General features: G+C 42.5%; 1 protein-coding gene across 1 annotated transcript; it reads left to right on the plus strand.

Annotated features, from left to right (window-relative positions):
• The first annotated feature begins 13,303 nt into the window (after window positions 1–13,303).
• Window positions 13,304–14,124, plus strand: LOC307107014 (large ribosomal subunit protein uL30). Its single transcript, XM_079783875.1, has one exon. It carries the CDS (start codon window positions 13,313–13,315, stop codon window positions 14,054–14,056), a length of 744 nt encoding a protein of 247 aa, XP_079640001.1. The 5' UTR covers window positions 13,304–13,312; the 3' UTR covers window positions 14,057–14,124.
• The last annotated feature ends 8,330 nt before the right edge of the window (window positions 14,125–22,454 follow it).

Below are 22,454 nucleotides of genomic sequence, written 5' to 3' on the forward strand. Positions count from 1 at the left end.
GAGCATCTGCCCCCTGGTGGTCAGTGAATGTCATAGCGGTCAGTCGTTTTACCGTTCGGTCAATTTGCATATTAGCCTTTTATTATATAGGATTGGATTTTCTCTGCCTATTTTTCACATCTATAATTTTCTTTCTAATCCTTTTAAACTCTGGTTATTTCAATTACATTTTGTCTACTTAAATCTATCCTTTAAGTCTCTTGCTTTATTATCAGCAGTGTCTATTCTATACTGAGAGTAGTACTCAAAGTGCATACTCTGACAAATTTCATTTGGCATTGACTTCTCAACCCTACTAGCTCATATTTTATCTTTTCATTGTGGTAAATAAGAGTGACATTAAATACATTCACAATGTTTTGTAATCATTATCCCATCTATTTCTAGAATCTTTTTATTATCTCAAACAAAAACTCTGTATCATTAAATAATAATACTCCATACTCCCCCCACTAAACTCCCTCATATAACTTCTATTATACTTTCTGTCTCTATAAATTTGCCTACTCTAGGAACCTCATATAAGTAGAGCTGTACAACATTTGATTTTTTACATCTGGCTTTTTTCCTGTAGCATAATGTTTCAGGATTCATCCATATTTTGGCATGTATCAGAATTTCATTCTTTTTTAAGATTGAATAATATTATATTGTATGTATATATCACACTTTATTCATCTGATTTTATAACTTCTAGAAACAGTCTCCTTTATTGGCAAACACATTCACACTTTTGAGAGACATGTTTCTAATAAAGTATAAAACAGTCACTAAGTTTCAAGTGTATTTTCTAGCTTTTCTGTAATAAAAGGCCCAAAATAGGTGAACTTAAGACATGTCTAGCAATCAATGTGTAACAGCTGAAATAAGTTAATTGATCTGCTTCATCCTCAGGAGCAGCAAATGTTTCATCCTCGGCATGCGGCCGCCTCAGCGGCCGAGTGTCATCGGAAATGGCTACGTGTGTCAGTGCTGACACGCGTGTCATTGGTTCGCCATCACTGTCCTAGGAGGACATTGATTTCAGAAAGCCAATTATCTATAAGCATTTTGAACCAAGTGGAGGTTTGGGGGGAGGAAAAAGGATTTAGTGGGCTTTGATATTCTGGAGCCACACCTCTGGCTCTGTAAAGACTTTATTTGCAAAACAAGGACAGTCATTTTTAATATGTCAAGGATTGGCAGATGTTGACAAAGGACTAACAAATTCATTCATCCATTTTTTGAATGTTTCTTTCCATCTGGGTATATTTTTCTTTCAGGCTCTGTATTACAGAGAGATCTAGTTTACCTGTAGTACATAGCTGAGGGTCATTTTTGAGATCCATAAAGGCTTGGCTGTGGAAGACACATTGATCTAAGAGGCCTTAACCTTCATCCCTTTCACTTGGGAACAGCAAAACAGGTCTGCTATAGCATAGTAAGAAGCTAGGAAAATTTCAGGAATAGGAAAACTAAGACAGGTAGTTAAGCAGCAGTTTGCAGCCACCTAGTAATTTCCATCTTCCCTAAACCAAAGACACCCAAGAGCAAATGGTTTGCACTTCTCCTCCCAACCAGAGGGCAAATAGCTCTCAGAACACCCCACTCAGGGAGACAGACAACAGATATCCAATTAATTGCCATTTACCAACCACACCCAAGGACAGACAAATTAAGAGAATAAATCCCACCTTGGTACATCAGCACAAAGCTGATGAATATTCTATTGATTCTCCTCTAAGACCTCCCCCAAACACCCAGCCCCCAAAACCCTTGAGAAGGAAGGTCCCAGAATGCTCTCCCCCCAGGGACCATACCCATGCCATTCTCTTCTCACTCTCCTTCCCCCAAAGGCACAAATTTCCTAACCTCTAAGGGACCCATGAAACTTGCAAACCGGGGAGCAATGCACAGTGGCAGGTCATCCCAGGCTAAACCCCTGAACCTGTCTCCAGGGCCCCTCTTCTCTGACTTCCCTGTGAGCCAAAGCAGCTCTGTAAAGACTTCTTTGTAAAGCAAGTCTAGGCTGTCCTGTTATTTCTATGTCCTTCCTTGTTTCACTGTCCTAAGTATATTTTTTTCTGCAGTCAATAAATTCCTGCTTGCTTTTCTACACTTTGTCTCTTGATTGAAATCTTTCCCTCAAGAAGACAGGAACCGAGGTCTCCTGGTCTCACCAGTAACAGGTCTAGTTGTAAGATAGTAAAATTAAAGTTAATGGTGCCATGACGTGGCCAGGCCTTTCCATTGCCCACTTCCTAGTGGGTCCAGGCTATGTTGCAAAAGAAGTTTGAGGAACTGGGCAAATTTCTCCAGCCAGTGAATATGCATCCCAAAAGGGTAGCTCAAGGTACTGTTGACTGGTTCCCCCATATACAGAGAGATAGATATGTTCCAAGCAAAGAATTAGGTTTTCCTGCTAGTCTGGGCTGTTTTAGGCCATCCTGTGGGCACCCAGTGCCCCAACCTTCAGACACCTGGTGAGCAACAGCAAATATTTATTGAGAGCAGAGACCAAGTCTTTGCTCTCTTGGGTCCCCAGAGCCTAGCATGGTACCCTGTCTGTTTGCCAAGTGTAGATAGGGAGCCTGCTCTCAAGGAACCAACAGTCCACAGTGAAGTTCAGTACTTTTGAACATCACCGAGGCATATACAAAGCAGATTAAAATCATTCCTTAAATTTTGTAAGCATGTTAAAACACTGGGGTATTACTTATACAAGTCAAAGTAGACACCTGAAGTATAGAACTTAATGAACTTTTACAAATGAATACGTCCATGAAGTCACCACCCAGATCAAGATAGAGCACGTTTCTACGTACCTCACAATGTACTCTTATGTCCCATCCCAGTCACGATCCTGCCTGTATCATCTGCCTGTTTTTGAGCATTATATAAATGGGATCATACATTGTGGTCCCTTTGTGTCTGGCCTTTTTCACTTAATATTCTGTAAGATGCCCAGCCAGTGTGGCCCAGTGGTTGAGCATCAACCTATGAACCAGGAGGTCATGGATCGATTCTTGGTTGTGGGCTCGATCCCCAGTGTAGGGCATGCTGGAGACAGCCATCGATGATTCTCTCTCATCACTGATGTTTCTATCTCTCCCGCTCCCTGCCTCTCTGAAACCAATAAAAAATACATATATTCTGTGAGACTTACACATGCCATTGCACATTATCAATAGTTTGTTCTTTTTTTAAATATTATTTTTACTTATTTCAGAGAGGGAAGGAGAGATAGAAACATCAATGATGAGAGAGAATCATTGATCGGCTGCCTCCTGCACCCCTCTCACTGGGGATCGAGCCCGAAACCTGGGCATGTGCCCTTGACCAGGATCGAACCTGGGACTCTTCAATGAGCAGGCTGATGCTCTATCCACTGAGCCAAACCAGCTAGGGCTAGTTTGTTCTTTTTCAGTGCTTGGCAAGGTTTCTTAGCATAGACATAACACAATTTACATACCTATTCTCCTGAATGGACACTTGGGAGTTTAGATTGTCATAAATAAGGTGCTATGAACATTTGTACACATATTTTTTAAAAATTATTTTACTCATTTATAGTCTTTTTGGTACACCATTTGTGAATTTTAACATGTGTATAAATATATACAACCACCGAACAATCAAGATACAGTCCGTCACCCCAAAGAACTCCCTACTAGTCCTCACCCCTAATCCCTGACTGTCACCAATCTAGCCTCTATTACCACAGCTTTGTCTTTTTGAGAATGTCATAAAGATGGAATTGGATAGTATGTTACCATTGGAGGCTGGCTTCTTCCACTCAAATAATTCCTTTGATATTCATCAATAATCCATTCCTTTTTATTGCTGACATTATTACATGTTTTTTGGTAGACATAGTACTCACTTCTACTGGCTATACTATTTTTTTTTAGCTTTTTAAATTATTATTATGTATTGGTTTTGGGTGTACAGCTTAGTGGTTAGACAATCATATACTTTACATAGTGTTCCCCTCGATATTTCCAGTACCCCAACTGGCACCACACAGAGATGTCACAACTATTGGGGATACTTAGAGGAGGGCAACTGCTTGGTCATAGTTTCATCAGATGTTTAACTTTAGTAGGTACAGCCAAATATTTTTCCTACGAGGTTGAGCCAGCAATGCAAGATGGTTCTGATCGCTCCCTGTCTTCACCAGCACTTGGGAAACATCCTGGCCAGTGCGATTGTACATTTCAGTTGTTCTGATAGGTATGTATGCAAATTCAACTTTAAGGTTTGACATAAATCATGGAAAGAATTAGCCGTCTTTTGTAGCAGATGCTATTGGTGACCTGCCCAGATTCCCTGGGATCCCTTTTACTGTCCTACAGCTGCTGCAGGTGCTGTTGCTAATGGCTCACACCTGTGACTTTATCCCTTGGGCCATGAGAGCTGCCACACAGTTCTCATCCCCCTCCCCTAGGCCTCAAACGCACAGGGGTGGTCACAGGCAGTACTGGCTGTTATGGGGTACAAAAGCCCAGTTCCCCTGCTTCAAGGCAGACTTTCACAATGTTGCGATTTATACTTTTGAGCTCCCCAGGGATCAGGCTGAGAGTGACCTCATCTGAAACCACATCCTCGTTTGGCTTTTCCTCCTGCGGGGTGGGGTCCTGCTCCCCTCACTCCCTTACAAGGTTTTCCTGTGAGCACCACCCCTATAAAGAAATTAGACAAGAACTCCCATTTTCGGCTCTGCTGCTAAGAAACCTGACCCCACACAGCTTTGCAACATCCATTTCTCCATCCTCCAACCCAAGGGCCCCGCTTTCTGTGTATACTGTTAGAAAAACTAGATGTTTGACTGCAACTCCCAGATAACCTGATAAGCAGTGGCTTAAACAAACAAGGATCTGTGTGTTTTCTCGAGCAACTTTTGCCTCAATGTGACAAGTGCCAGTTAAGTGGCAGTTTTCCAGGCAGAACTATGAGATAAATGAAATTACCCTTGACCATCCTACTCACGGTTCAGGACTCTTCTGCCTCTGTTGGACCCCCTCCTGCTTTCCCCCACAATTCCCAGTGATGTCGGAATGCTCCCTCCAGTCAATTTCAGTAAAAAAAAATTGAGAATTTTTAGGTTACTTGGGTACTTCAAAGACTGCACACACAAATTAATATTTTATGCCAAACAATAGAAATTTTAATTCCTGAGATTTTTATCTATAGGCAAATTAATAACTGTGCAGTTAATTTTACTAAACTTATTTCTCTTCAGTGATCATATAAACTCATCCATGCTCAGGTTTTTTATTGTTTGTTTGTTTTCAATATTTTTTTAATTGATTTCAGAGAGGAAGGGAGAGAGAAATTGAAACATCAATGATGAGAATCATTGATTGGCTGCCTCTTGCACGCCCCCTACTGGGGATTGAGCCTGCAACCCAGGCATGTGCCCTTGACCGGAATTGAACCTGGGAGCCTTCAGTCCACAGATGGAGGCTCTATTCACTGAGCCAAACCAGTGGCAGTCATGAGTTCTTTGGTTCAATTAGTGTTTGTAGAGGGCCTGACCCAGCCTCTAAATAAGGTGTGGGGATTACAAATATGAATGATATATTGACCTCTCTTTTAAAGATTCTGGGTGTACACATACCATTACACTTTTCACTCTATTGTGATTGTTGGTTTGCTAATTTTTATCAATTAAATTGTAAGCTTCTTGAGGTCAAGGACTATGCTTTATCTCTCCTCCTATAATTAGCATAGTGACTTTAAGATCCCACATATGTTTGTGGAAAGCAGAGTGGCAGAGAAGGCTAAGGGAGAAGGAAGAAAGAGAGGTAGGAAGGTGGGGTAAATTGAAGATTCACTAATTCTTTGTGTTTTTCCCCACTGAGAGGCAGAGTCTATTTCTACTTCCCTTGAATCTAAGCTGATCTTGTGACTTGCCTTAACCAGTAGAATGCAGCAACATGATGCAAGTCCAGGCCTAAGCTTTAGAAGGTCTGGTAGCTTCTGCTTTTGCTCCCTGGGGGAAGCCAACCCCATGGACGAAGTCCAACTATCCTGAGACTACCATGCTGTGAAGAAGCCCAAGAAAACCTCATGGAGAGACCATGCAGCGGAGAACTGAAGAACCCAGCTGACTGCAAGGGCTGAGGCCTGGACATATGACCCCAGTTGTTCCAACCAGATCTCAGCTCTTTGAGCCATTCCAGCTGAGGCTCCAGACATCATAGAACAGAGCTGAGTTACTCCCACTGTGCTTTGATCGTTACTGACCCACAAAATCACGTTCAAATGAAATGTTGTTTTAAACCACTGAGTTCAGGGGGTGTTTTGTTACACAGCAAGAGATATGTGAAGCATGAGGTAGTCACCATCAAAAGGACAATTGACCATTTTATCATTGCCAATAGTTTTATTTTATTTTTTAAATATATTTTATTGATTTTTTTACAGAGAGGAAGGGAGAGGGATAGAGAGTTAGAAATATCGATGAGAGAGAAACTTCGATCAGCTGCCTCCTGCACACCCCCTACTGGGGATGTGCCCGCAACCAAGGTACATGCCCTTGACCAGAATCGAACCTGGGACCTTTCAGTCTGCAAGCCGATGCTCTATCCACTGAGCCAAATCGGTTAGGGCGCCAATAGTTTTTATTGTATTTAAAATATGCCTGCAGGAAGAGAACAATTCTTTATAACACATCACTCCAGTCTCCAACTCCGTAGTCACCCGGCCTCCTCTTCTGTCCATGTGATCTCCCTCTGTCCTCCTCTTATAGGGACACTTGTGGTGGCATTTAAGCCCCCCGCCCCAAGGTAATCCAGGATAATCTTGTCAATTTAATCAAACTGACCCTTTTCCAAAATCATATAACATTCCTAGCTCCCAGAGGTTAGGGCATGAATATGTTCTGGGGAGGGGGCATTTTTCAGCATACTTCAGTGGGAGAGAGGAAGGAAAAGAGGTGAGGACATCAACTTGTCAGCCTCTCCCACTTGAAAGGCTACCTTCCTTTAGAACAGTACTGCCCCCCAAATCATTCTTTCTGACATCACCTAAAGATTTCAGCTTTATGTATGCATTACCAATTCCGTCATATGGTGGCCATGAGCATGTGACTCTAACTCTCTGACTGTAGGGAGTGTGCCTGACTCTGAGCTTCAGCCACTACACTCTGAAGTCCATCACTGAGTTGGGGAGGAGGCCATGCTCCCCATGGGTTGCTCCAGCCAGTGACTGAGCACAGCAGGGATACTGAGGCAGACCCACCCAGGAGACATGGGACTCCTCTGACACGTGACTTTGGCTGAGGACTTCCTGAAAGCCTTGCTGAACCTTCCTTAAAACTGCCCAACCGTTGAAGACACTTCCACCAAACCTCCTCCTTCTCTTCCCCGCTCTCCTTCATGGGGGTCAGATATCTATCCTGGTCTGACAGCTCTCCAAATTCCTCCCAGTTCCCTCTCCATTTTCCCTCAGGCATATTCCCTAATGTCTTGCATGTTTAATCCCTTCCTAGTATCTGCTTCTTAGACAATCTAGACTAACACATATTACCTACGTAATACTTATCTTTAAATAAGTCATCATTAAATAAATGTATTTTAAAAGGAAATTTTATATCACTACTAGAAACAGAAAGCCAATATCACTTGTCATAAACAGAGGGCAACTGAAAATAGAGACATAAACCAACAAAATGATGTTGTTAAATTTCAGCCATGTATCCCTTGCTTGCCTACCAGAGGATGAAAGTCTGAGGTTGGATTGCTCATTAAAAGGACTTTAGTGAGTGTTAGAAAGGTGTTAAAGAGCTATTAACACCAAGGTAGGACTTTCTCCTTGACCTAATTAGAATGATAAAAACAGAATTAAAAAGAGAATAATTTTCTCACTTGGGACCTCCATGTTAACATTTACCATAGACCAGTAAATATATCTCAGACAGTCTCAGAGCCTTGCAGGTGATTGACAGGCAACAATGATGACACGTTGCTGGGAAGCCTTGTGGTAGGAAAAGTATTAAGATATTAATTTGTGTTTTGCTCTAGCAGTACCACTCAGGTAGATGTTCCTTCAGACTTCCTTGTCTTTGGGGAGGTCTGAAAGCAACTTTTTTTTTAAGGCAGTCTTTAAAGAAAGCACAAACTCATGAATGGGGGATATAGAGATGTGGATGCAGGAGCATGGAGAGAGAGCAGGGGGTGGGGGGCTGTGACAAAGCTGGGGAGACTCAAGAGTCAGAGAGCAGTGAAGCTTCATGCCCTTTGCTAGGGGAAGGACCAAAAGGGGAAGAGGAAGAAGGTGGATGCATGGCAAACCCACCATATTGGGATGGAACCTTGAAGCCAGGGTAAAGAAAATAAAATTATGTGATGTCCTCACATCATCTGAGTTTGTGGATCCGGATTCATATACACCTACAGTACAAGCATCTCAAGAAGATTATTAGATCAGTAACTCAGAATGATAATCAACTACCTCCTAATTTACATTGAATTTTCACATTGAAATTTACCTATTTATATATATACTAGTAGCCCTGCGCACGAATCCGTGTGCCAGTAGCTCTCTGCAGGGCCTGGCCGCTCCGCGCCTGCTGCCCAGAGGCTCTCTGCGGCCCAGAGGCCCATCTGTGCCCTGGCCTGGCCAGAGTCCCATCTGCAGCCGGGCACGGAATGCTTGCCTCGTCGCCGTGGCAACGAAGCAAGCATTCCACCAGGCTGCTCATGCTGCCCTCTCTCAGCAGCCGTCCCCCCGGGACTGGGGGGACTCTGGCGGGGCTGAGAGGACTGGGCACCGCCATCTTGTGGCTATGGGTGCCGTCATCTTTGTGACGGAGCGATGGTTAATTTGCATATTACCCTTTTACTAGATAGGATATATATTTACATTGTCATTTTTTAAAATATATTTTATTGATTTATTACAGTGAGGAAGAGAGAGGGATAGAGAGTTGGAAACATCGATGAGAGAGAAACATCGACCAGCTGCCTCTTGCACACCCCCCACTGGGTATGTGCCAGCAACCAAGGTACATGCCCTTGACTGGAATCGAACCTGGGACCCTTCAGTCCTCAGGCTGACGCTCTATCCACTGAGCCAAACCGGTTTCGGCTACATTGTCATTTTTATGATATCCAAATGATAGAGGTTTATTGTTCTGTGTGTATGTGCTTAATTTACAGAACCATACCTTCTGTCTCATAAGCTAAAAAGTAATTGTGATCTTGTGGCTTTTGAAGAACCAGCCTGTAGTTCATTGGGAAAGGACACATCTTTTCTGGGAGTCGCGGGAGAGCAAAATAGTGAGCAAGTGCCATCCTAATAGCTATTTAGCTGAAACTGATGGTAGCAAGTGAGAAAGCACAACTCTAACTGGCTTAAGCAAGAAAGAGGGAGAGAATTTATTTGACCACTCCAGCAGTAGGTTTGCTTCCGGCAGGACTAGTACTGTCGTGAGTACTCACTCTTATTCTCTCCATCTCCTGGCATTGCTTTCATCTGTGGTGGCATCATTCTCAGGAAGCTGCTGGTGGCAAAGTTGGCTACCTGCCCGGGGCTTGTATCTCATCCTCTCTCAGCCTTGGGGGGAACAGGGAGTCTAAACCACAGCTCCTCTCCAGTGCTGGTTCAATTTGGATCTCATATCCGCCCTGGAAGCAATCGCTGTGGCCAAATGGAAGGCTCTAAATGCCCACCTCCCGCAGGAGGGGTGGAGTCAGCCTGCCCAGACTGCAAGCTCAGTTACTGGAAGATGGGGGAATGGATGCTGGAGGGCAGGTGAAAACACCAGGTGTCCTCCTCAGGTAGACTCTTCCCTTCCTGACATAGGTGCGACCAGAAGCAGGAAGAGCTTGTTAGTGTGGAGGAGACACTGAATCTTGTTCTAGGAAAATTCTGAGTGTGTCTACAGACTAAGTAACCCTCCGACAAGAGGGCCCCACACATGGCACATCTGAGGTCGACCAGGGGCACTGATGGACACACTGCTGGTTTCTGCTGAGCTCATGACGTGCATTCTTGGCGTCCTGCTGCAGTTTGAGACAGGGATTCTTGACCTTTCTGTTTGTTGACTCACTTGTGATATGGAGTAGTTCTCTCCCACAAAGGGCTGCTTTGTGAAACAATCTTATGTACATCATGGAAAGCATTCAATTAACATTGGTCATTGTTATTTAAACAATAGGAACATGCTTTCTATAAGCACCTTCACAAACATGGTCCCATTTGATTCTCTGAGAGGAGGATAAAAGACACATAAATGAGATATTATTTTAGGAAGGAAGACACTGAGGCTCAGAGAATTTTAATAATGTTGCCATGTTCCTAGAGCTTGTCAGTGGCAGAGCCAGGTTTGAAAGCCAAATCATTGGCCTCTCAGTGCTACCTGCCTGTTACCCCCAAATCACGATGCTGACCAAGAAAATGTGGGGATGCCTAAGGATAGCCTTCCAGAATGACATAGGCTCTTTTTTTAATGTAGGTTTTTTAAAAATTATTTTTCAATTACAGTTTACTTTCAGTATTATTTTGTATTGGTTTCAGGGGTACAGCATAGTGATTAGATAATCATATACTTTACAAAGTGTTGCCCTGATATTTTCATTACGCACCCAGCAACCATACATAGTTGTCACAATATTTTAACTCTATTTCCTATGCTGTACTTTACATCCACATGACTGTTCTGTAACTACCAATTTGTACTTCTTAATTCCTTCACCTCTTTCACCCTACTCCCCAAGCCCCCTCCCCTCTGGCAAACACCAGTCTAGTCTCTATGTCTGAGTCTGTTTCAATGACACAGGCTCTTCATGCCAGCCAGTACGAGTCTAGACCAGCGCTGTCCAATAGAATGACAATGCAAACCACAGATATAATGTTAAAATTTCTAGTAGCCACCTTAAAAAATAAAATAAATCCTGAAATTGATTTAAAAATAATATGTTTTTATTGATGTTTTAGGGGGAGAGGGAGGGAGAGGGAGATAGAAACATCAATGAAAGAGAAACATCTATCAGCTGCCTCCTGCACGCCACCCACTGAGGATCAAACCCACAACCTGGGTATGTGCCCTGACTGGGAATTGAACTGGTGACCTATGGGTGCATAGAACTACACTCAACCAACTGAGCCATATTGGAGGGCTTGAAATTGATTTTAATGACATATTTTGTTTGACCCAATGTATCCAAAGTATTGCTTCACTTATAACTCAACATCCAACACTATTCATGGAATATTTTGCAGTCTTTTTTTTTTTTTTTTTTTTTTTTTTTTTTTTTTTTTTTTTGTAGTAAGTCTTCAAAATCCTGTGTGTGTGTGTTATACTTATAGCACATCTCAGTTGAGACCAGCCCCCTTTCAGGTATTCAGTAGCCACATATGACCAACTGGTGATTCTCATTTTGAACAGTGCAGGACTAGAGGCAGATTAGGCATACATTTAGGACACCTGCAAAGCAGGGGCATGAAAGAGAAGGGCTGAAGGGAGAAAGAGACTTTGCTTTGATGCCTAACCAGAATCTTGCAAATTAGTCTAGAAAGAAGAGATTTAAAATAAGCATATATATTTTGTGGTTTAGTACTGCTTTTATTTTGAATTACAGTAGGGTGGGAATGGTGGGACACCAAATCTTATCCTTAATTAGGAGACAATGCCAATTGCAGAATAGATAACCTAAGATGTAGCAACAGAACCCACTCTAGCTAGTTTAATCAGAAAAGGGATTTATTAAAGAACTACAGGCCCAGTGCACGAATTTGTGCACAGGTGGGGTCTAGCCGGCCAGCCCACCCTGATTGGGGCCAATTGGGGTGCGGGTGGGGGCGGTTGGGGGCAGGGCCAGCCCGGGGGGGGGGCGTGGTGGAACTCCCAGCTGAGGGGACAATTTGCATATTAGCCTTTATTATATAGGATGGTAGGTAGCTCATGGAATTTCCAGGAGACCAAAGAATCAGTCTCTGAAGGGAGTCGCCTGAAATGATGCTCAAATCGCAGTTCCAGGCTTCTACAGTAGGGGTTCTGTGGCTGCCCTCTCCCTCAGCACTGCAGCCTTCCTAACTGGAGTTTGCGTGTATAACAGAACCTGGGTCACATGCTTGCATTCAGAGCATGGAAGTCTGGGAAAGCAATTTTCTGTGTCCTTGTGAGGAAGAGAGACTCACTCATAAGGGGAAATTATTCAAAAATAGAAATTATTCCAAAATATTCAAGCATGGCCCCATATTCACTACACCAACTGATTTGGTTTTCTTATTTAAAAATTATTGTGACATATATAACATAGACAAGAGTAACTATAATATGTATACATGGTAAAATAATATTATTCCTACCCTCCAGGTTAAGAAATTCGGCATTACCAGTACAATAGTCCTTCAGGAGATACTTTCTAAGACCCCCAGTGGATGCCAGACACCATGGATAGTACTGAACCAATCTGGGACCCCTCAGGGGATGTCAGACTGCCCGTTTTTGGCCCAATCCCCATAGCCCAAGCTGAGGGACCCCACTGTGCACAAATCCATGCACCGGACCTCTAGTATGTATATAAGATCTTTGGTTAATCTTTTTCCGCCTTTCCCCTACCCCCTTCCCTCTGAGATTCATCCATCTGTTCCATGTTTCCATGCCTGTGCATTTAGCGTCTTTCCCCTGGTGGTCAGTGTGTGTCATAGATACCGGTCAAATGGTTGAACGGTCAGTGTGTGGCATAGCTACCGGTCAAATGGTTGAACATATATAAAATGTTTTTTTTTCCTATACACATATACCCTTCCTGTACACATATACACATAAAGAAAGCACTTTGTCATTTCTCTTTGGCATATCTGAATTGCCAGCATCATTACTCTTGTGCTTTGGGGCCATTATTAAGTAAAATAACGGCTACCTGAACACAAGCACTATGATACCAAGACAGTGGATCTGATAACCTAGCTGGCTACTAAGTGATTACTGGGTAGAGAGCTCATACAACATGGAGACACTAAACAAAGGGGTGATTCACGTCCCCAGCAGGAGTAAGATTTCATCACGCTACTCAGAACAGTAATTTAAAACTTATGAATTGTTTATTTCTGGAATTTTCCATTTAATATTTTCAAACTGTGGTTGACCACAGGTAGCAGAAACCATGAAAAGTAAAACTGTGGATAAGTGTGTGTGTGTGTGTGTGTGTGGGGGGTGTTACAGCTTACTTTGAAACCCTCATTTGTTTTCCCCTAATTATACACCTGTTCCTCTTCCCAAGTGATCACCACTATCCTAACTTCTATATCAATCATTTTCTTGATTTGCCTAAGTTTTTTAAAAATATATTTTTATTCTTTTTTTTTTCCGGCTGGAACCATGGAGGGTGCAGAAGAGAAGAAGAAGGTTCCTGCTGTGCCAGAAACCCTCAAGAAAAAGCGAAGGAATTTCGCAGAGCTGAAGATCAAGCGCCTGAGAAAGAAGTTTCCCCAGAAGATGCTTCGAAAGGCAAGAAGGAAGCTCATCTATGAAAAAGCTAAGCACTATCACAAGGAATACAGGCAGATGTACAGAACGGAGATTCGAATGGCTAGGATGGCAAGAAAAGCTGGCAACTTCTACGTACCTGCTGAACCCAAATTGGCATTTGTCATCAGGATCAGAGGTATCAATGGGGTGAGCCCAAAGGTCCGAAAAGTGCTGCAGCTTCTTCGCCTTCGCCAGATCTTCAAGGGCACCTTTGTGAAGCTCAATAAGGCTTCCATTAACATGCTGAGGATTGTGGAGCCATACATTGCTTGGGGGTACCCAAACCTGAAGTCGGTAAATGAATTGATCTACAAGCGTGGTTATGGCAAAATCAACAAAAAACGAATTGCCCTGACAGATAACTCATTGATTGCTCGATCTCTTGGTAAATATGGAATCATCTGCATGGAAGATCTGATTCATGAGATCTACACTGTGGGAAAGCACTTCAAAGAAGTGAACAACTTCCTGTGGCCCTTCAAGTTGTCTTCCCCTCGGGGCGGGATGAAGAAGAAGACCACCCATTTTGTAGAAGGGGGAGATGCTGGGAACAGGGAAGACCAGATCAACAGGCTTATCAGAAGGATGAACTAAGGTATCTACCATGGTTATTTTTGTAATCTGGTCAGTTAATAAACTGAGTTCTTCAAAATTGAAAAAAATACATATATATATGTATTGACTTTAGAGAGGAAGGGAGCAGGATAGAAAGGAGAGAGATAGAAACATCAATGATGAAAGAGAATCATTGATCGGCTGCCTCCTGCATGCCCCTTACTGTGGATTGAGCCCAAAACCCAGGCATGTACCCTTGATGGGAATCAAACCCGGGACCCTTCAGTCCACAGTTTATCGCTCTATCCACTGAGCCAAACTGGCTAGGCTGCCTATGTTTTGTTTTTGTTTTTAATTGAAATATAATTGACCTATAACATTGCATTAATTTTTGATGTCTAATATAATGAATTTGTATATGTTACAAAATGATTACAAGTGTGTGTTTTTTAAAGTTTTTTTTAAAATTGATTTTTAGGGAGAGAGGAAGGGAGAGGGAGGGAGGGAGAGAGAGAGAGGAAAACATCAATCTGAGAACAAAACATCAATGGACTGCCTCCTGCAAGCCCCCTACTGGGGATTGAGCCCGAAACTCAGGCATGTGCCATAACTGGGAGTCAAGCTTGCAACCTTTCCATGCATAGGGGGACACCCACCAACTGAGCCACACCAGCCAGGGCTACCACACATTTTTTAAACATCCATCTTAACTAAACATAATTACAATTCTTTTCTAGTGATGAGAACTTTTAAGATCTTAGCAACTTTCAATTTTTTATTTTTTTATTTTATTTTATTTTAAAATATATTTTATTGATTTTTTACAGAGAGGAAGGGAGAGGGATAGAGAATCAGAACATCGATCAGCTGCCTCCTGCACACCTACTGGGGATGTGCCCGCAACCAGGGTACATGCCCTTGACCGGAATCGAACTTGGGACCTTTCAGTCCACAGGCTGACGCTCTATCCACTGAGCCAAACCAGTTAGGGCGCAACTTTCAATTTTTTAAATTAAACTTTTTATTTTGAGATCATGCACATTGACACGTAGTTGTATTCTCTTCATCAAGTTTTCCCAGTGGTAAATTTTACAGAACTACAGTACAGTATCACCAGCAGGGTGTTGGCATTGAGACAATCCACAGGTCTTATTCAGATTTACTCAGTTTTACTTGTACTCATTGTGTGTGTGTGTGTGTGTGTGTGTGTGTGTGTGTGTGTGTATTTATTTATTTATTTTTATTGTTTAATCCTCACCCGAAGGTATTTTTTCCATTGATTTTTAGAAAGAGTGGAAGGGAGGGAGGAGAGGAAGAGAGAGAAACGTCGATGTGAGAGAGACACATTGATAGGTTGCCTCCCGAACTACCCACTTCCAGGGCTGGGGAACCTGCAACCGAGGTACTTGCCCTTGAGCGGGAATTGAACCTGAGACCCTTCTGTCCAGTCCAAGGGTCAACGCTGTAACCACAGAGCAAAACCGGCCAGGGCTGTGTGTTTATTTAGTTCTATACAATTATATCACATTTGTAGGTTTGTGTATCATCTACCACAGATACTGAATGGTTCCATAGCCCAAGGATCCTGCATGTTTCCCTTTTGTAATTCTTAACTTAAAATTTTTTGATTGATTGATATGATTTTTTTATTAAGTCTTCATTTAAAAATATTTTTATTTATTTCAGAGAGAAAGGGAGAGATAAGAGAGATAGAAACATCAATGATGAGAGAAAATCATTGATCGGCTGTCTCCTGTACGCCCTGCACTGGGGATTGAGTCCAAAACCTCAGCCTCCTGGTTCATAGATCAACACTCAACCACTGAGTCACACTGGCCAGGCTTAAGGTTTTTTTGTGTCTTAAGAAATTCTCCTCTATCCTATAGTCCTAAAAATATTCTCTTATATTCCCTTCCTTCCTTCCTTCCTTCCTTCCTTCCTTCCTTCCTTCCTTCCTTCCTTCCTTCCTTCCCACATTAAAATGTTTAATTCATCAGAAATTGTTATGTGTGCGCATTATTCAATTGCCTCGCCCCCCCCCCCCCAAATGGATAACCAAGCGTTTCAATTCCATATACACATTATTGAGTAGCACATCTTTCCCCACTGCTCTGCAATGCCCTCTTTCATAAGCCAAATGTCTGCACAGGTGTGAGTCTGTTTGGGGCTCTCTGTTCTGTACTGGTGGCTTAGCTATGCACCAATGGCACACTAGTTTAATTACTATTGATATTTGATAGAGCGAGTTTCCACATCTGTTGTTCTTCAGGAATCTTTGGTTGTCCTTTCATATAAACTTTAGAATGAGTTTGTCAGGTCCCACAAAAATATATTTTTTCAAGTATTTTTAAGAGTTGTATTAAATTTACAGATGAATGTGGGGGGTTTTAACTTCTTTTTCATTCAGTCTCTTAACCTATTAATATGGTAAATTTTCCATTGGTTAGAGTCTTCTTTAATGTCTTCCAATAGAAAAAGTTTTCTAATCTAATCCACAAAGAGTTGCACAATATTTTAAAAATTTTTATTTCAAAGTACTTTGAATTTTAGGTCATTTTTTCATTAGACTTTAAATTTTTCTTATTGTTACTGACATGTAGAAAGGCAATTGATTGGGCAAAAAATGAAAAAGGATCCCAAATCAATTTTATAGAAAATATTCCTTTATTAACTTTCAGTCGAGAATATGTTGTATATTTTCAGAAAACAACTCCGAGACCATGTGGATTCCTGCAACAGAGAGGAATCGACAGGACTACTCCAGCCATGAAGACAGAAGAGAAGCAGTCCAGAGATGAAAGATGCTGACGTCACCTTGCCATACTAGCAGTCAGCAGCTGTGCGTCACTGCAGGTTGCCCAGGACCAAACCAGAGAGGGTCGGACCTGCATTACCACCATTTGTCCACCATCCAGAACTGAAATATCATTGCTGACATGTACATATAAGGAACTGTTTGACATTGAAATTGGGTCTCAAAAGAACTGTTGGCCCAGAAAGAAACTCACTACAGACTGATTCATTTGCCTTTCAGCATAACCATTATTGCTTGTCTCATTTTTGGTTCTTATAAGTGTATTTCTAGTAGCACATGATCTCACTCATCTAGGGGAAATGATAAACAACACAGACTGATGAACAAGAACAGACCCAGAAACAAGGAGGCATGGATCAGACTGTTGGACCTCAGAGGGAGGATAGGGAAGGGTGGGGATAAAGGGGAGAGATTAACCAAAAAGGACTTGTGTGCATGCATATGAGCCTAACCAGTGGTTAAGGACAACAGGGGGGGTGGGGGCATGCGTGGGGAGGGGTGTGGGATGGGAATGGGGGGATGAGGACAAATATGTGATACCTTAATCAATAAAGAAATTTAAACAATAAATAAATAAATAAGTAAATAAAATAAAAAATAAAAAAATAAAGGCAATTGACACATACACACACTGACACATACAGATTTCCTATACAACCTTGCTAAACTATCTTATTAATTCTAATAATTTATCTATATATACTTTTGAGTTTTTCACATAGACAATCATGTTAACTACAAATAATGAGATTTTTGTATTTTCTGTTATAATCCTTATATTTTTATTTCTTTTTTATGTTATCATAACTGCAAGGAAGCCAGTCTACCGTTGAAAGGAGTGATAAGAGCAGGCAACTTTGTTTTGTTTTGAGGTGCTGTCTCCACAGGTGACTTCAGTTTGTGAAAATTTATCTAGCTGTGTACTTATGATTTATGCATTTTTTCTAACACTATGTTATACCTCAATAAAAGGTTTTAAAAATTTTAGGAATCCTGGAGAAAATTATGTTAATGTGAAATAAGCCAGTCAGAGAAAGACAAGTCCCATATGATTTCACTCATATGTGGAATCTAATGAACAAACTGAACTACCAAGCAAAATAGAGACAGACTCATAGACAGCAGGCAGACAGCTCTGGTGTCTGTGCGTCTGTGTGTGGGGGGTGTTGGTGGGTGGTGGAGGGATTGAGCAAAAAAGAAAAAAAAGAGAGAGAACTCATGGACATGGACAACAGTGTGGTGATTATGGGGGGGCAGTTTGAGGTGGAAGAGGGCAAAGAGGGGATAAATGGTGATGGAAAAATTAAATAAAATTTTATTATTTATTTTAAATCTTTATTGTTGAAACTATTACACATGTCCTCCTTTTTCCCCCATTGACCCGCTCCAGTCCACCCTTGCCCTAAATTAAATTTTAAAAAATTAGGAATATTTCCCCAACATCCTAACCTTTTCTTATAACTGTATGCTCTAAGGATGCCACTGAGCAGGTTTGTACCTGTCTACTTTATTTTGAAAAAAATTTTTTTTATTGATTTGAGAGAGAGAGAAACATCAATGATGAGAGAGAATCATTGATTGGCTGCCTCCTTCAAGCCCCCCACTGGAATCAAGCCCGCAACCCTGGCATGTGCCCTTGACCAGAATCGAACCTGGGACCCTTCAGTTCACAGGCCGATCTCTATTCACTGAGCCAAACCAGTTAGGGCTGTACCTGTCTATTTTCAACCTGACTATACATTACTGGAGAAAACAAGTCTTAAGTGAGAACACCAATGGATCCTTTCACACATTGAAGTACTACCAGGGAGAAGGGGCCCAGGCATAGTCTCAGCAGTCCCTGAGGGCAAAATGGGGAGAGGAGCTGAAAATATGGGTAAACAGATTTCCATGAAGCAGAAGGAAAAGCTTTCTAACATCATTGCCTAAGCAGAGAACAGTCTGCTTTTTGAAAAAGTGAGCTCCCCAGCACTGGAATATTCTAACAGGACTGGATACACACCTACCAAGGATAATATACTATATGCAGGGCCATCTTTTCTCCCCGATAGTGGGTGGGGTGTGGACCATGTCATGTCTTTTTTCTCTTCAGGTTACAAGCTTTGATGTTTTTAAAGAATTGGGTTTATTTCTTACTCCACTTTTTAAAAAATAAATGTTTTATTGATTTTTTACAGAGAGGAAGGGAGAGGGATAGAGAGTTAGAAACATCGATCAGCTGCTTCCTGCACACCCACTACTGGGAATGTGCCCGCAACCAAGGTACGTGCCCTTGACTGGAATCAACCTGGGACCCTTCAGTCTGCAGGCCAACACTCTATCCACTGAGCCACATCGGTTAGGGCTCTTATTCCACTTTTCGGGGGTGCACTATGAACTCCTCATAATAAATAGAAAATGAACTTTACAAACAGACAAAAGTCAACAGAGGCAAAACTGGTTCTTTTGAAAATGTTAATAATATTGATAAACTTTTCAAGTCTGATCAAGAATCAGAAAAATAACACATTGTAATTCCTTTCACTCAGAAACACCCAACAAATATCATATAGGTGCACATCCAACCATCGTTGAATAAAAGTGTAGTTATCCGTGTTATTTTCATCCCCAATTCTCCAAATTTTGCATTTTTCGAGGTGTCTAGCCTTATATCTCATTATTCTACAATCTTTTCTAGTTAGAGTGGGTTCTGTTGCCACATCTTAGGTCATCTATTCTGCAATTGGCATTGTCTCCTCATCAAAGATAAGATTTAGTGTCCCACCATTCCCACCCTACTATAATTCAAAATAAAAGCAGTACTAAACCACAAAATATATATGCTTATTTTAAATCTCTTCTTTCTAGACTAATTTGCAAGATTCTGGTTAAGCATCAAAGCAAAGTCTCTTTCTCCCTTCAGCCCTTCTCTTTCATGCCCCTGCTTTGCAGGTATCCTAAATGTATGCCTAATCTGCCTCTAGTCCTGCACTGTTCAAAATGAGAATCACCAGTTGGTCATATGTGGCTACTGAATACCTGAAAGGGGGCTGGTCTCAACTGAGATGTGCTATAAGTATAACACACACACAGGATTTTGAAGACTTACTACACACACACACAAAAAAAGACTGCAAAATATTCCATGAATAGTGTTGGATGTTGAGTTATAAGTGAAGCAATACTTTGGATACATTGGGTTAAACAAAATATATCATTAAGATCAATTTCAAGCCCTCCAATGTGGCTCAGTTGGTTGAGTGTAGGTCTATGCACCCATGGGTCACCAGTTCAATTCCCAGTCAGGGCACATACCCAGGTTGTGGGTTTGATCCTCAGTGGGTGGCATGCAGGAGGCAGCTGATTGATGTCTCTTTCATTGATGTTTCTATCTCCCTCTCCCTCCCTCTCTCCCTAAAACATCAATAAAAACATATTATTTTAAAAAATATTTTTATTGATTTTTTACAGAGAGGAAGGGAGAGGGAGAGAGAGTTAGAAACATCAATGATGAGAGAGAAACATCCATCAGCTGCCTCCTGCACGCCTCCCACTGGGGATGTGCCCGCAACCAAGGTACATGCCCTTGACCGGAATCGAACCTGGGACCCTTCAGTCCGCAGGCCGACGCTCTAGCCACTGAGCCAAAGAAGCCAGGGCAAAAACATATTATTTTTAAATCAATTTCAGGATTTATTTTATTTTTTAAGGTGGCTACTAGAAATTTTAACATTATATCTGTGGTTTGCATTGTCATTCTATTGGACAGCGCTGGTCTAGACGAGTAATGGCTGGCATGAAGAGCCTGTGTCATTGAAACAGACTCAGACATAGAGACTAGACTGGTGTTTGCCAGAGGGGAGGGGGCTTGGGGAGTAGGGTGAAAGAGGTGAAGGAATTAAGAAGTACAAATTGGTAGTTACAGAACAGTCATGTGGATGTAAAGTACAGCATAGGAAATAGAGTCAAAATATTGTGACAACTATGTATGGTTACTGGGTGAGTAATGAAAATATCAGGGCAACACTTTGTAAAGTATATGATTATCTAATCACTATGCTGTACCCCTGAAACCAATACAAAATAATACTGAAAGTAAACTGTAATTGAAAAATTAAAAAAAAAGAAAAATTAAAAAATAATTTTAAAAAAACTACATAAAAAAAGAGCCTATGTCATTCTGGAGGGAGAGAGAGATAGAAACATCCATGATGAGAGAGAATCACTGATCAGCTGCCTCCTGCACACCCCCTACCGGGAATCGAGCCCGCAACCCAGGCATGTGCCTTTGACCGGACTGGAACTCGGGACCCTTCAGTCCGAAGGCCGACGCTCTTTCCACTGAGCCAAACCAGCCAGGGCTACAATCTTTTCAAATAATGGACAAAGTGATCCAGTCACTCATCGCTTTGATTGGGGAAAAACAGAAAAAAAAAAAAAAAGCTCTGTTAATGGGGTTGGCGTTTTTGTGAGGTAAGGAATTTTGAGCAAAGCGACGTTTTAAATATTTTTAAGACGAGGAATAATCTGATTTTGTCGTTTTGCTTTATCTTTCCTTTCATTCAACCAAGCTCCTTTCTAGCAAATCTCCAGTTTGTTGGCAGATACAAATACATTCGCAGAGTCTCCCAGATGCTGCGCCATCAGCCTCCTAGACTAGAAGGGAGCCTCGTTTCCTTAAGCTGCTGTACAAATGTCTTCCTTCTCCCGCCCCTCGCTCGGGCTACACAGATCAAAGTCTTTTTTTTTTTTTTTTTTTCATTCTTGGTAGTTCTCAAAGAAAATCTGGAGTCCAGACAGGGTTGAGCCCAGAGAGGGCGACCCCTTGAGGGCAGACCCTGAGGCATCACGCGTCCCCTTCCCTCCGCGGTCGCCAGAGCTGCGCCCCCTCTGCGTTCCGCCGGAGCACGCCGCCAGCCGAGCGGAGAAATCCGTTACCGGGCGGCGGCGTCCCTAAGGGCCGTTCCAGCGCCGGGGAGTGCGGGGAAACCGCTGTGTGCGCCCTCCAGGCCTGTGGGCCGGGCGCATAGCGGCTCAGGTTACACCCAGGTGAGTCTGGCCCGTGGGCGAGCTGAGGGCGCCAGGGAACCCCTGGCCAGGCGCGCCCCCGCAGTCCCCGGGGCTGGCACACGTGTGACCACCCCCTGGGGGGCGCGCCGACCCCCGGGCTGGAGGCGGTGCTGTGCTTCCCTGGGCGCGCCGGAGCGGGGGCCGTGGGAGGGGAGCGTATCCCCCGACGCGGGCAGGACTGCTCTTAGAAACTTGGTATCTTTCTCTGTCTCCCCTGCCCCTCCAGGTATAAAGGTAGACAGGGAAAAACAAAACCGAAAATAAATACAAAATTTCCAGCCACCTCCCCAGTTGAGGCAGTAAGGGGGGGATGTAGCCTTCCTGCTTGGCTTCCTGAAACGGGATTTCCCAGCCTCAGAATTGGGGGAGCAGGCGGTTAGGGGAGGCAGTCGTGGAAGTGGGCGAGGATGAGAAATTCGTTTCCAAGCTGTGTTTGCATGAAGGGCGATTGGCGTTTATTTCCATTGTGTTACAATTTCTGGTGATGGTGCACTTGGGGTGCAAGGTCTTGGGGTGGAAGCTCCTTGGGTGGAACGAGCCGACTTGTTTTTCTTTCGTTGCATGGTACGAAAC

This window comes from Cnephaeus nilssonii (assembly GCF_951640355.1).
Source record: "Cnephaeus nilssonii genome assembly, chromosome: 11".
In the NCBI taxonomy this organism is placed as follows: Eukaryota; Metazoa; Chordata; class Mammalia; order Chiroptera; family Vespertilionidae; genus Cnephaeus; species Cnephaeus nilssonii.